Below are 14,284 nucleotides of genomic sequence, written 5' to 3'. Positions count from 1 at the left end.
AAGTTCAGGCCTTGTTTCAGAAGGGCGCAATAGAGGTGGTTCCGGAGCAGGAAAGGGGTCAGGGATGCTACTCCCGGTATTTCCTGATCCCCAAGAAGGACGGCAGATTGCGTCCGATTCTGGACCTCAGAATCTTGAATTTTTACCTGAAACAGGAAAAGTTCAAGATGCTGACCCTTGCGCAGGTTCTTCAAGCGTTGCAGCAAGGAGACTGGATGGTGTCGCTCAACTTGCAGGACGCGTACTTCCATGTCCCAATCCTGAAGTCGCACAGGAAGTATCTCCGTTTTACGGTTGGGTCGCAACATTATCAGTTTGCGGTCCTCCCGTTTGGTCTTACTACTGCACCTCGAGTCTTCACAAAGGTGATGGCAGTGGTGGCTGCTCATCTCAGGAGGTCGGGGATTCCGGTTTTTCCCTACCTGGACGACTGGCTTCTGAAGGCAGAGTCCCCGGAGATGGTGCAGCGTCATCTGCAGGTGACAGCTCAGCTGTTGTTCGACTTGGGTTTTTCAATCAATGTGCCCAAATCTCACCTGGTGCCCTCTCAACGCAACCTGTTTATAGGGGCAGTACTGGACACTACTGTGTGTCGAGCATTCCCTCCACCTCAAAGGATTCTCGACATTCAGGAGATGGTCCCTTTGTTTCACAGTGGAGCGGTTGTTCCAGTTCTGAAGGTCCTTCGCCTGCTCGGTCTGTTCGCTTCCTGCATTCTGTTGGTCAACCATGCACGCTGGCACATGAGGGCGCTCCAGTGGTGCCTCCGCAAGCAGGTGTATCAGCACAACGGGGATCTCGGGGAGTCGATCAAGATCTCCGGAGAAGCTGCAGCGGATCTGTCTTGGTGGAGTGTGGAGGGCAATCTGTCCCAAGGAAAGCCTTTCCATCTACCTCCATCGGTGGCCACAGTGATAACGGATGCCTCCACCCTAGGGTGGGGAGCTCATCTGGGGGATCTGGAGATCAAGGGTCTTTGGTCTCCAGAGGAAAGGTTGTTTCATATCAACCTTCTGGAATTGCGGGCGATTCGTTTGGCACTCAAGGCCTTCCTCCCTTCCCTTCGCGGTCAGTCAGTTCAGGTCCTGACGGACAACACGACCGCGATGTGGTATATAAACAAACAGGGAGGAGTAGGGTCTCTTTGTCTCTGCAGAGAGGCCTTACGTCTATGGTCCTGGGCTCAGGTCCATCAGATTTGTCTGATGGCAAATCATCTGGCCGGGGTGCTGAACGTGCGTGCGGACAGTCTCAGTCGGCAGTTCTCCGCCGACCACGAGTGGAGGCTCCATCCGGAGGTGGTTCGTCGCGTCTTTCGGACGTGGGGGACTCCTCGGGTGGACCTGTTCGCCACTCTCGAGAACGCGCACTGCCCGTCATTCTGCAGTCTCCAATATCCGGTGCAGGGGGCGTTGGGGGACGCGTTTCAGTTGAGTTGGGGCTCACGACTCCTTTACGCGTTTCCTCCCATACCCTTGATTCCTCGGGTTCTGAGGAAGATTCGCCAAGACCGGGCCCAAGTTATTTTGGTCGCCCCGGACTGGCCAAGAAGGGTGTGGTACACAGATCTTCTCCACCTCTCCTCGTGCCCTCCGCTCCGTCTCCCTTTGAGGGCAGACCTCCTCTCGCAGTCGGAGGGGCAGGTTCTACACCCCCACCTCCAGAGCTTACACCTTCATGCCTGGAGATTGAACGGGGCAACCTGAGTTCCTTCTCTCTCCCACCTGATGTGGTGGACGTTATTTTATCGGCCAGGCGACACTCCACCAAGTCCATATACTCCTACAGGTGGTCTAAGTTTGTAAGGTGGTATGGAGAGAGATCCATTGACCCTTTAAAGGCTCATCTTTCTGATGTGCTTCAGTTTGCTCTTTCCTTGGCTCAGCAGGGCTGTGCTGTGGCCACGGTCAAGGGCTACCTTTCGGCCTTATCGGCATTTCTGTGCCTTCCAGATCAACCTTCGTTGTTTAAATCTCCGGTTGTTCTGAGGTTCATCAAGGGCCTTACAAACATGTTTCCTCCTACTCCATTTGTAATGCCTCAGTGGGACCTTAATCTTGTCTTAACCTTTTTAATGGGGTCCCCATTTGAGCCTCTTCATAATTGTCCTTTGAGGCTGTTGTCCTTTAAGGTGGTTTTTCTTGTAGCCATAACCTCGGCAAGGAGGGTGAGTGAGCTTCAAGCTCTTAGTTCCAAACCTCCTTTTCTTACCTTACATGCTGAAAGGATGGTTCTCAGGACCAGGGCTGCTTTCCTGCCAAAAGTTGTTACTCCTTTCCATTTGGGGCAGTCTATTACCCTCCCTGTTTTTTATCCACCCCCTCATCCTTCCAAGGAAGAAGAAAGACTCCATCGCCTTGACCCGAAGAGGGCTATGAGTTTTTATTTGGACAGGACCAAGGACTTTCGTATTGATGACCAGCTTTTTATTGGCTACGTTGGTCGTTCTAAAGGTAAAGCGGTGCACAAGCGCACGCTGTCAAGATGGATTATACTGACCATCAAGATCTGCTACGCCTTGGCTGGTAAGACTCCTCCTGAGGGTATTCGTGCTCACTCTACTAGAGCTAAGTCTTCAACATCTGCTCTGGCCCGGGGTGTTCCTGTGGCAGATATTTGTAAGGCCGCGACTTGGGCCTCCCTCCATACTTTCGCAAAGCATTATTGCTTGGACTCTGAGATGAGGAGGGAGGGCCACTTCGCGCGTTCTGTCTTGCAAGACTTTCTGGTATAGAAAGGTGGACACCCTCCTCCGGGAGTGGGGACTGCTGTGGGAATCTATTCACAAGGTGAGGGATCCACTGGCAGATGTATCCATCAGAAGAACAAGTTACTTACCTTCGGTAACGCTTTTTCTGGTGGATACAGTATCTGCCTGTGGATTCCTCACTGACCCACCCGCCTCCCCGTTGTCCACCTTTGTATACCATGGAATAGGTCTTGTTTGAAATGTTTGTATATTCTCTTGTACATTGGTAGGAAATGCTTGTTTGATTAGCATTCCTTTGTTTTTATATGCTATGTATATGTTTTGGTATTCTGTATACTGTGTATACTTGGAGTTGTCGTTGGTTCACCTGTTCGCCTCGAAGGCACGGAAAAAATGGGTGGAACTGACGTCATCACGCCGACGTGGGCTTCTTATGGCTCCGATGACGTCGTACGGAGTCGCGTGCGGAGCCGATGTATTGTGACGTCGCCCACGTCGACGTGGAATGCTGGGGAAGAAAAGTTCCGTGGAATGCTGGCGCAGGGGATATTCACAAGGTGAGGAATCCACAGGCAGATACTGTATCCACCAGAAAAAGCGTTACCGAAGGTAAGTAACTTGTTCGTCATTTGACCTCCCACTTTAAATGGGCAATCAGATAGATGGCCAAGCCTACAATGGCCCTTCAATCAATCAATCAGTTGTTTATAAAGTGCTCTACTCACCTGTGAGGGTCTCAAGGCGCTGGGGGGTGGGGGGGGGGGGGGGGGGAGGAGCAACCCTGGATCAGTCGAAGAGCCAGGTCTTGAGGTCCTTCCTGAACGTGGGTAGGGGAGTGTCTGATGTTCACAGGGAGCTCATTCCAGGTTTTTGCTGCGATGTAGGAGAAGGATCTCCCGCCTGTTCTGTTTCTGCGGATGTGGGGACCTCCGCCAGGGCGAGGTCGGCAGTGTGGAGGTTCCTCTTGGGCACGTGGAATGATACTCTCTCGTTGAGGTATTTGGGTCCGAATGTTGTTGAGGGATTTGTTGGCGTGGGTGAGGAGTTTGAAGGTGACCCTCTTCTCGACGTGGAGCCAGTGGAGGTCTTGTAGGTGTTGGGTCATGTGTTTGTGATGCTGTGCCCTGAGGACGGGTCTAGCCGCAGCGTTCTGTATGATCTAGAGTCTGTGCAGAAGAGTTCTTTGTTGGGTTGCCAAAGGTGTATGTCAGCGGTTTTAGTTGGAGGAGTTTCCTACCCTGACATACTTCAGTTCTACCCGTTTTGAAATGAGGTGGGTGGAACTTTAGTTTAGAGGAGAGGGTAGCAACAGAGTACCCTCTCTGCCAATCTCTAAATCTGGCCCTTAAGGTACATTTATTGAAGTAATGATGCAAAGGTTGTGAATTGTCTGTTTAGTCTGGACACAGTAAAATATACTGATGATGTAGTAATGGTAAACATGCTAAGGTTACATTCATACAGAATGTTCCAACTGAATAATGTTTGGTGGCCATAAAAATATTTTTTCTCCAAGGATTTATAAGTCATTGAAATGCATACCAAGTACATAAAGCCTAAAAGTGCCATACCTTGGCATGTTCGCAATGTAACATCTGTGATATATTTGCCATGCCTAATTGATTAAATCATATTTACTTTTCCACCAGATTCACTACAGTTGCACAAATGGTGCGAGTTTGGAGAAACGAGTGTCTGAGAGTTTTCCATGATCGACTAATTAATGAACTGGACAAGATAACGGTTAGTACCTGTATATGCACCAAGATTTCTATTGAGCCAGGGAGAGAGGGCGGTCTGCTGTCTATGAAAGTAGCAGGGTTGCTCCCCTTGGTTGAAGGGGGTGAGCAGTGGTCAGAAAATGTCCCTTCACAAGTGTGGCAAACCTCCTCACTCTGACTCAACCGCTCTCAAATGTTTCATGACTATCTCAATACTTATGCATTGGATAGTGGTGTATGCCACCTCTCTTGTGTATTGACCCCAAACACGAAAAGGTATCTGTGCATCTGATAAACTACACAACTCATACTTCCAGCACAAACTAGAAAGGAAGCTATGGAAAGCAAATGCACTGCCATAGACTGGGAATATCTATAATATCTATTCAATCACAAACATATATCACTTCTCCTAATCCCCCAACTTAAAGATTGATTTTATTTGAGAAATTAGGCTTCAAACCCATGATAAAATGCATTCTCTGATGAAATATTTAGGATGGGTTTCCCACACTTATCAAAATTCCAAACTTTTCAAAACTTTATATACATGTTCCACGATAAAAGCTGACCAACGTGTAGTCAGAAGGAGAGAGCAGTTATTATTTTCCTTGAAAAAGAAGGCACCACATGCACAAGCTCAGATGGAACAGATACATAGCATTAGCCACTTAATGCAACCCCATATTTTGCCCACAAGGGACCACGCAGTGAAGTCGTTGGGCCTTCTGTGGACCATGTGGCTGTGGTGATAAGTACTGCCCGAAAGAGACCAGATATCTTTGGGTTGGGACGTGGGTGAGTTGAGCGTGGTAGAAGTGTCTTTTGCATCATTGTCGAAGAGGATTTTCTGTTCGCAGTCATCCACCCTCCAGTGCAGACCCTGTCCCGCTATATCGCCACCCTGTGCTTAGCTAACTGTAAAGCAAGGACTGTAAAGCGGCTTTGGAACTTACCAGACACACCCCAATAGTGTCACCAGCGGTGAAAGCTCAGTTCTGTGTAGTCAGTCTTCTCAAACTCAGAGTAGACTTGTCCCCAGCAATCACTCACTCTGGGACACCACCAGAGCAGATGGATGACGGTATCTGCCTCTGAAACTCACACCTAAATGGCCCCGTCACAGATGCGATGGTGCAGTAGTTTGGGAAAGGGCTTGGAAAGCACACCATTTTAAGAGCTGTGGTTAAAGGGAATGATCTGTATGTGAAGAAAAAAGAGAAGAAATACTACGATAAGTGTAACAATCATCACCTTGCCTGCATAGGGCACAAGTGTTTTGGAATCAGACAGATGACATTATTCTCCTTCATGCTGACATGTATGATTTATATGCAAATGCGGTTTAGATCAGCTGCTCACTATTGCTGTCTTCAGAAACCCATGTTTTGAATCAGAGAGAATTATATCATGTAATATCTCACACTTTCGTAAAATCAGGATGTCAGAGGATGGCACTGCTGGAGTTCGGTAACAGAATCCTGTCTGCATAGTAGCAAGCATTCTAAACCACAAAGCTGACTTTCACAGTGACTTATATAGGTACTATTGGAATATGTTTGGAATTCATTACAAACTGTAGGCTTCTGTGCTTATTTTTACATTGAAGATTTCGCAGGAATTCTTGATATTTGCTCGAAGAATAACTCTTTCAAAAGAAAAAACAGGGGCATCTGTATTTAATAGGGATCTCCCCATTGTACATTATAAGGATAATGCAAATTATCATTGGCATGATCGTGGTGAGAAATGAGGCCAGTGGCAGCGTTCTTATTTCTTAGAACTTTAGGGTGACTGTCAGTATCCTACATAAGGTATGGTACAGGGTATGTTATTCCTTAAAATGCAATGTCACATCATTCACCTTTCCCCAGTCCTGTTCAATTTCCTCCTTGCTCCGTTACTCCTTCTGGCATAGATGTGAAATCTGTGGTGTTAAGGTAAACAGCCCAATGTGCAGATTTTAGTTGGTGCCACTTTTAAAAGTAGCTGCAGGTCACTATGTGTGGTAGCATGTAGACGGATTCCCCCTTTCTTGTAATAATCTATAGCTTTACAGTAAATAAACATAATGGTTGAGAATAATAATAACTAATTGCAGAGAATCTTCAGACAAAAATAGCGGGGAAAAATAGTTAAAGAACCAGTTATTAGTTCCATTGTTTGATGAACAATTGTATTCTGATGAGCCGGACTTTCACACTGACTGCAGCTTTTGTGATAGGCACTCTGGTTTCGCAACTCAAGTATAATACATGGGAGCATGCTTAATTTGAGCTGGTGGTTTCCGGTGCTCAGCGCCGGCACCTAATTATCAATACCGGCACTTATGACAGCTGCCACATGGTGGCGCTGTTTGTGTAATTTAAAGATGACCGGAACAACAGATGTTTATTAATTCCTTATACATGGTTAAAGCAACTAATACCTGACGCCCAAGCCATTCTTATAGCTTTGGGGGCTTCGAACAGTCTGAATTGTCAGACATTTACTCCTGTGGTGGTTAGTAGCTATGCAGGAATGTCATTGGCAATGCTGGCAGGGGCAATGAGTGGTGGAAGCTACGGTTGCCCCCTGAGGAGGGCCCTGGCACTTTTTTCTTTTCTTTTCTTCAAATGAAGCACTGCATGGTGGCAATCCCTGTAAAATCCTATCTCTATCTTCCTTATTCCCATTGAGTTGTTACGTTTCTATTCACCCGTAATAATAAAATAACTTGCTGATCAACTGTAATATATTGCAGTTTACTTCTGGCACCATTATGTGTACTACCAGAACCAGCAGCCAAGGTGAAAGGTAGGTCATAATAAAATGACCCCTCCAGTTTAAACAACGAAATCTACGTTTTACTTCTTCCATCTACTTTTCTAAAATGAAGAGTGTGCAGCAGAGAAGAGATATTTATGGGCGCATGTTTAGTTTTTGAAATAAGGGTCATTTCAGGAAAGAAAGAATCTCTCTGCCTGTTACAACACACTTAAAGCTACAGCTGCTTTTAAAATGACAGTCGCTTATTCTGATATCTTGTCTGCAACACATTACCCACTGTTTTTAGAGCGTCTAATTCCGCACTACAGATTCTGCTAGTATTCTTCATACCTACGACTGTACTATCTCTTTCATATGAAAAAACAAAACACCAATGTTTGAGCAGTGTGTGGGATGGGTGATGGCGTGACCATGCATTTTCTGATGGATGCATCTGCCAGTGGATTCCTCACCTTGTGAATATCCCCTGCGCCAGCATTCCATGGAACTTTTTTCCCCAGCTCTCTGCACCGGCGTGGACGTCATAATACCTCGGCTCCGCTCGCGACTCCATATGACGTCACCGGAGCCATAAGAGAGCCACGTCGGCGTGATGACGTCAGTTCCCTTTTTTCCGCGCCGTCGACGCGTAACGGTTTTCCAGCACTCTCCTGATACTTTGTAGTGGGTTACTGTTTGTGGATTCACCATGTCTTCGACGAGGAAGTCAGGTTTCAAACCTTGTAGGGAATGTGGGGGCCACATGTCAATGACTGACCCCCATGAGGATTGTTTGTGGTGCCTTTCTTCAGACCACGACGTGGAGGACTGTTCCAGTTGCAGAAGAATGAACCCCAAGGCCTTGAAGGAGAGAGAGGCGAAACTCTTCATGGCCAAGGCGAAGAAGGAAAGGAGAGGTAGAACGAAGGAGAAATCGAGGCCGAAGTCGTCGACTTCACACTCTTCGAAGTCGAAGAAGCATCACAAGAAAAGAAAACATAGCTCTCGGCGCCGGTCTTCGAAAAGTAAGATTTCGAGATCGCCGTCGCCTCGACGTCAAAGTAAGGATGTTGTATCTCCTTCTCCATCTCCTAGGAAGTCTCCAGAGAGGTCGCCTTCACCGAAGCGGACTCCGGCGCGGTCCCCGGCGCAGTCTCCGGCGCAGTCGCTGGCGCCAGTGGAGTCTTCTGCTTCTGACGTCGAACAGGAACAAGAGAAAGAGCTTTCTCCAGAGCCGGCTAATCCTGCGGCGCCTGTTGAGGACACTTCGGCTCCGGTTCCAGGTACTCCTCGACCAGATTCAGGATCAATCCCTTATCCGCAGTTCCCGACTCCGGGTGCGGATTCGACGCATTTTCTTAATGCGATGTATGGGATTTTTCAACAGGCTGCCTTCTCATCCGGCGCACCATCTGGTCCCGTGGGTCCTATGGCATACACCTTGGGAGTGCCGCAGCATTATGCTCAGGCCCCATTTATGCCCTTTTTGCCGATGGCTCCTTCGTGGCAGTTTCCGGCGCCGTCTGGTGATCCATCTCGGCTTTGTTTGGATCGGCCTTCTTCGGAGCCCTCCTCGACGCCGTTACCGACTCCCTCGGCTCCACGTCCGGCACCGCCGACTCCGCCGCCACCGACTCCACGTTCGGTTCCACCGACTCCGCGTACGGCGCCGCCGACGCCGGTTCCTCGGATCCGTTCAAGGAGAGAGGCCCAGAGAGTCTTGGAAGAGGAGCGTTATAGGAAGGAAGTGGAAGAAGGTGAGGTGGATGCATCTTCTGACGACTTTGAAGGAATTCAAGATGCTAGTGGTCTTGATACTACTCCGGAGTGGGAGCATTCATCTACTAGATCTTCACCGCCACAAGAACTGGCCCCCTATCATTTAGTTATTAAGAAGGCCGCAGAGTTGCTGGACTTGCAGTTACCCTCTGCTGAATATAAGCCAAACCTCCTAACTGAAGTCCTACATTCGCTAACTTCAAATGTTGAACCCTTGTTGCCTTTTAATGAGGCTATCTTGGAGCCTGTTATGGACGTTTGGCGTAAGCCACTCTCTTTGCCTGCAGTCTCCAGACAAGTGGCAAGGAGATATAGGATGGCTCCTGGGGATCCAAGTTTTCTTTCTTCCCACCTGTGAGAAGTTGGCCTGATATGTAGTGCTCACTATTCTAGTGATCACTGTGTATCATTCCAAACGACCCTTATTGATGATTGGTTGTAAGTCAACCTTATAGACCAGCTATCCTAGTAGCGTGGACAAGAGCAGTCTTCAGGCTAAACTCTAGAGGGCGTGTTAAGCCAGCTGTTTACCATCACATATACCCCTTGAACGCCAAGTGAAAGGGCACCACACAAGTTGTTATGAAAATAAAGGATATTTATTTATAACAAGACTACCCTGGCTCTTTATGAGTCAGGGAGCTAAGCACAATACAAAACTCTTAGGAAAATACTTCTGGTTGCACAATTTACACAAATGCCCGAAGGGCACAAAACCATTTACACTGCAAGTGGAATGGGAGAGGTTAGAAAGTTTAAAGTTACTGATTCCAGAGGAATCCGATCAGTGGGAATAAACGAAAAAAAGGAACTGGACACTTGTAGAGTGAACCTACGATGGAGCACCGAGATGCTCGAGTTACCTAGCCCAGAGGCTGCGGCTGCGTGGGGTTCAGCAAGATGTCGGGAGTCCTCGTTGTAGTCTCAGGAGCCTGAAAGAAGAAGTTGCTGGCAGGCGACCAGTGTCGATGTTCAGCGAGATCCAAGCCTGGATCGGTGATGAAGGAAACCTGAAAGCAGAGGGGACTCAGTTCTCAACCGCTAGCCAGCGATCGTGTGGGTACCAGGAAGGTACCGGATGAAGTCACCTCGACCAGGTGAGTGGATGACGTCGGACTCGGCCGTTCCTCGGACCAGGAGGCGCGGCGGCGACCAGGATGGAGGGCGAGCTGTCCCACGAAGGTGTCTGCTGTCGATGATGCTGGGCCCAGGAGTGGGGCAGCAGGTCTTGGCAGTGGCAAACCCACGCGGTGGAGTCAAGATGGCGTCGGGAGTGGACCAGGAGGGTCCGAGGTACTCCTCTGTTGAAGAGGAGCAAGAGCCAGTCTGGAGCAACCAGACCAGTGATGAAAGACTGTCGTGGTGGGTCGTGAAGAGGGCCACAAGCCGGTCGGCGAGTGGTCGGACAACGCGGTGAGCAGCAAGGAGCGGAAGGGCCCCCACGCAGATCTCGTGGATGCTGGGGAGGCAGACTTCGGTGCTGGAGCCGCTCAGGGTTAGGGCTTCTCAAACCCTAGGTGCACTCGCTCGAGGGTCCCTCGGTGGGCGTGCTAGATAAGCGTCGTGCAGGTTCTGAAGATGGCCGGTCCCGCAGGTCTCGTCACACCTACGAATCTCAGCTGGGCTGACGATGTAGGTAGAGGTCAGAGATGGCAGGGAACCCGGGTCTCGTCGAGCTGGGCAGTCTTGATCCGTGGGAGAGACGTACAGCAAACCGCAAGCGCTTAGGTGGTGCCTGCTGGTGCAGGGTGGCTACTCCTTAGCCACAAGGGAGAGTCTTCAGAAATAGTCAAGAGTTCCTTTCGTGGAAAGTAGTTCAAGATTCAGAATTATCCAATTTGGGAAGGGGACTCGCTCCTACCTTTATTCTAGGAAAAGGGGCTGGCCCGTGACTAGGTCCTACCTATGGGTGGGGCCAGGAGGGGGGTGTATCCTTTGTCCGGCTTCGCCCCAGCTCAGGGGCAGGGTTGCCCCCGAAACTGGTTTGAGCCGGGCTATGCACAGTGAGCACCGGGTTGCCACTTGCAATCACCTTCCTTTCAGCCCTGCCTACCTGGGATACACAAACCCTGTCTGGGATGGTGCTAACACCGCCCTCGACAGGAAACCCTTTGTCCAAGCTCCCCTCGCTGGAAGGTCTCCCAGCAGCAGGAGGTCAGACTTGTGTCTGGTGGCAGCATCCATTTTGTGATGCTGAGGCTTGAGTCAATGTTAACCGGGGTTCAAGGTTACTTCCATGTCGTGCCCCTCTAAAAGGGGGGAATGCTAACCCCGTCGCCAGAATTGGCGAGGGGTTCGTATTCCAATTCGTATGACACCTTACTCGACATGTGTGGGTGATGCGAGTTAGCAAATAACCGCGAGGATTATAATGCATTTTAAGGTCGTTGGCCCGCGTCACCATGGAACGGCTATTAGGATTTGGTTCCGCAAGCCGTCGCCGGGCTCAGCTCGCGCCAGAGCACCATCCCACATGATTCCCCGCACTCGGCCTTCAGGATTGATAAGGCCTGCCATAGGAGTGACTGATAGGAATCCATGTGTCCATTCTAGGGTTATGTATAGGAATACTACACCTACAGCAACGGGTGATTACACCACCTTGTCCCAGCTGTCGTGCAGCCAGTTGTGTCAGATTTGGGCGGCCATCCAGGGGTGGCATAATACAAGCTGCAGCCCCTGGTAGGCCCTGGGTACACCGATGCCCTGGATACCTGTGGTATGCTGATACAGGGACTGATAAGGCGGCCCAGTTCCAATTAGTGGATGCACCTAATGTACATGTGTGTTAATTTCGAGAGAGAACAGCTAGGCTGTGGGTCTGATTGGCAGGCCCACAGCCAGGGAAAGTCGTAAACCAATGAAGCAAAAAGCAAAAAATCTGGGTGATCATAGGATTGCAGACCCTACTCTCCTACACCACCCTTCTCCAGAAAGCCTTGTGGTGTAAGCTTCATGTTCGAAGCATTCTTCAGGTGCCTTCTCTCAGACTCCTGCGGATAGGGATTCTAAAAGGGCTGCTCAAGCAGCTAAAAAGACCTTTTCTTCAGGAAGCATGGCGCTTAAATCGACCAATGCCACTTGTTTGCTGGGGCGCTACGTTCATGCCCTGATGGACTCTATGAAATTGTTTGCCCCTAAGCTGCCAGAAGGAGAGAAAGCTTCTTTTATGGAGGTTGTCACTGACACTCAGGCTGCTGCAAGGCAGGTAATTCATTCGGGCTTGACACGGCTGATTCTGTGGCAAGGATAATGGGATCTTCGATAGCCACTAGGAGGCAAGCGTGGCTTCGTTCTTCCGGCTTTTCTACTGATGTTCAAGCCACTTTGGTAGACTTGCCTTTTGCGGAGAAAAACTCTTTGGCGAGAAGGCTGATTCCACCTTGCAAAGATTTAAAGATAGCAGGGTAACGGCGAAATCTTTAGGATTACAGACTCCTGCTAAGGGATTTTTTCTTAGGAAATTCAGAGGCTTTGGGAGATCCTCATTTCGTTCCTTCCGGCAACCTCAGCAGCAGCAGCAACAGCAGCAGCAGAATCCCCTTCATAGGTCGTATAGAGGAAGGCAAAGGGGACGGAGAGGTTCTGGTCGCAACCCATCTTCATCTTCTGCCTCCTCTGCTCCCAATGAAGCTTCAGGGAAGCAGCCCTAGATCCCCCATCCTAGATCATGTGAGACCTGTGGGGGGTCGGGTGTCCCACTTTCTGCGAGGTTGGAAATCTGTTACAACCGACCTTTGGGTTTTAAACCTCGTGGAGAATGGGTACGCCCTTCTCTTTCGGGAGTTTCCTCCCCCTTACCCTCCTTGCCAGGGTTTCTGCTCAGAAGACCATCTGCTTCTTCTGCAGAAGGAGGTTCTAGCTTTGCTTCAAAAAGGTGCGATAGAGGTGGCTCCGGAGCAGGAAAGGGGTCAGGGATGCTACTCCCGGTATTTCCTGATTCCCAAGAAGGACGGCAGATTGCGTCTGATCCTGGACCTCAGAGTCTTGAATTTTTACCTGAAACAGGAGAAATTCAAGATGCTGACCCTTGCACAGGTTCTTCAAGCGTTGCAGCAAGGAGACTGGATGGTGTCGACCGACTTGCAGGATACGTACTTCCACGTCCCAATCCTGAAGTCGCACAGGAAGTATCTCCGTTTTGCGGTTGGGTCGCAACACTACCAGTTTGCGGTCCTCCTGTTTGGTCTTACTACCGCTCATCTCAGGAGGTCGGGGTACCGGTTTTCCCCTACCTGGACGACTGGCTTCTGAAGTCAGAGTCCCCAGAGATGGTGCAACATCATCTGCAGGTAACTTCTCAACTGTCATTCGACTTGGGTTTTTCGATCAATGTGCCCAAATCTCACCTGGTGCCCTCTCAACGCAACCTGTTCATAGGGGCGGTACTGGACACTACTGTGTGTCGAGCATTTCCTCCTCCTCAAAGAATTCAGGAGATGATCCCTTTATTCCACAATGGAGCGGTTGTTCCAGTTCTGAAGGTCCTTCGTCTGCTCGGTCTGTTCGCTTCCTGCATTCTGTTGGTCAACCATGCACGCTGGCACATGAGGGCGCTCCAGTGGTGTCTCCGCAGGCAGTGGTATCATCACAACGGAGATCTCAGGGAGTCGATCAAGATCTCCAGAGAAGCTGCGGCGGATCTGTCTTGGTGGAGCGTGGGGGGCAATCTGTCTCAAGGAAAGCCCTTCCATCTGCCTCCATCGGTGGCCACAGTGATAACGGATGCCTCCACTCTAGGGTGGGGTGCTCATCTGGGGCATCTGGAGATCAAGGGTCTTTGGTCTCCAGAGGAAAGGTTGCTTCACATCAACCTTCTGGAACTGCGGGCGATTCGTTTGGCGCTTAAGGCCTTCCTCCCTTCCCTTCGCGGTCAGTCGGTTCAAGTCCTGACGGACAACACTACCGCGATGTGGTATGTCAACAAGCAGGGAGGAGTGAGGTCGCATTGTCTCTGCAGAGAGGTTCTACGTCTCTAGTCCTGGATTCAGGATCATCGGATTTGCTTGATGGCAAATCATCTGGCCGGGGTGCTGAACGTACGTGCGGACGGTCTCAGTCGGCAATTCTCCGCCAACCACGAGTGGAGGCTTCATCCGGAGGTAGTTCGACATATCTTCCAGACGTGGGGGACTCCTCGGATGGACCTATTCACCACTCGAGAGAACGCACATTGCACGTCATTTTGCAGTCTCCAGTTTCCGATGCAGGGAGCGTTGGGGGATGCGTTTCAGTTGAGTTGGGGCTCACAACTCCTTTACGCGTTTCCTCCCATACCTTTGATTCCTTGGGTTCTGAGGAAGATTCGCCAAGACCGGGCCCAAGG

The 14,284-nt window shown here is 49.8% G+C and overlaps 1 protein-coding gene across 1 annotated transcript in view; it reads left to right on the top strand.

Moving 5' to 3' along the window:
- DNAH10 (dynein axonemal heavy chain 10) overlaps positions 1 to 14,284 on the top strand; it is a 1,995,301-nt gene that overhangs the window by 1,432,534 nt on the left and 548,483 nt on the right. The window contains exon 49 of the mRNA XM_085636177.1: positions 4,360 to 4,453. Within this exon, the coding sequence (XP_085492303.1) occupies positions 4,360 to 4,453 (94 nt within the window). The remainder of the gene's footprint in view (positions 1 to 4,359; positions 4,454 to 14,284) is intronic.

Source organism: Triturus cristatus, chromosome 11, assembly GCF_964204655.1.
Source record: "Triturus cristatus chromosome 11, aTriCri1.1, whole genome shotgun sequence".
Taxonomy (NCBI): domain Eukaryota; kingdom Metazoa; phylum Chordata; class Amphibia; order Caudata; family Salamandridae; genus Triturus; species Triturus cristatus.
Note: the sequence above shows the minus strand (reverse complement) of the source record. Positions and strands in the feature narration are given on the sequence as shown.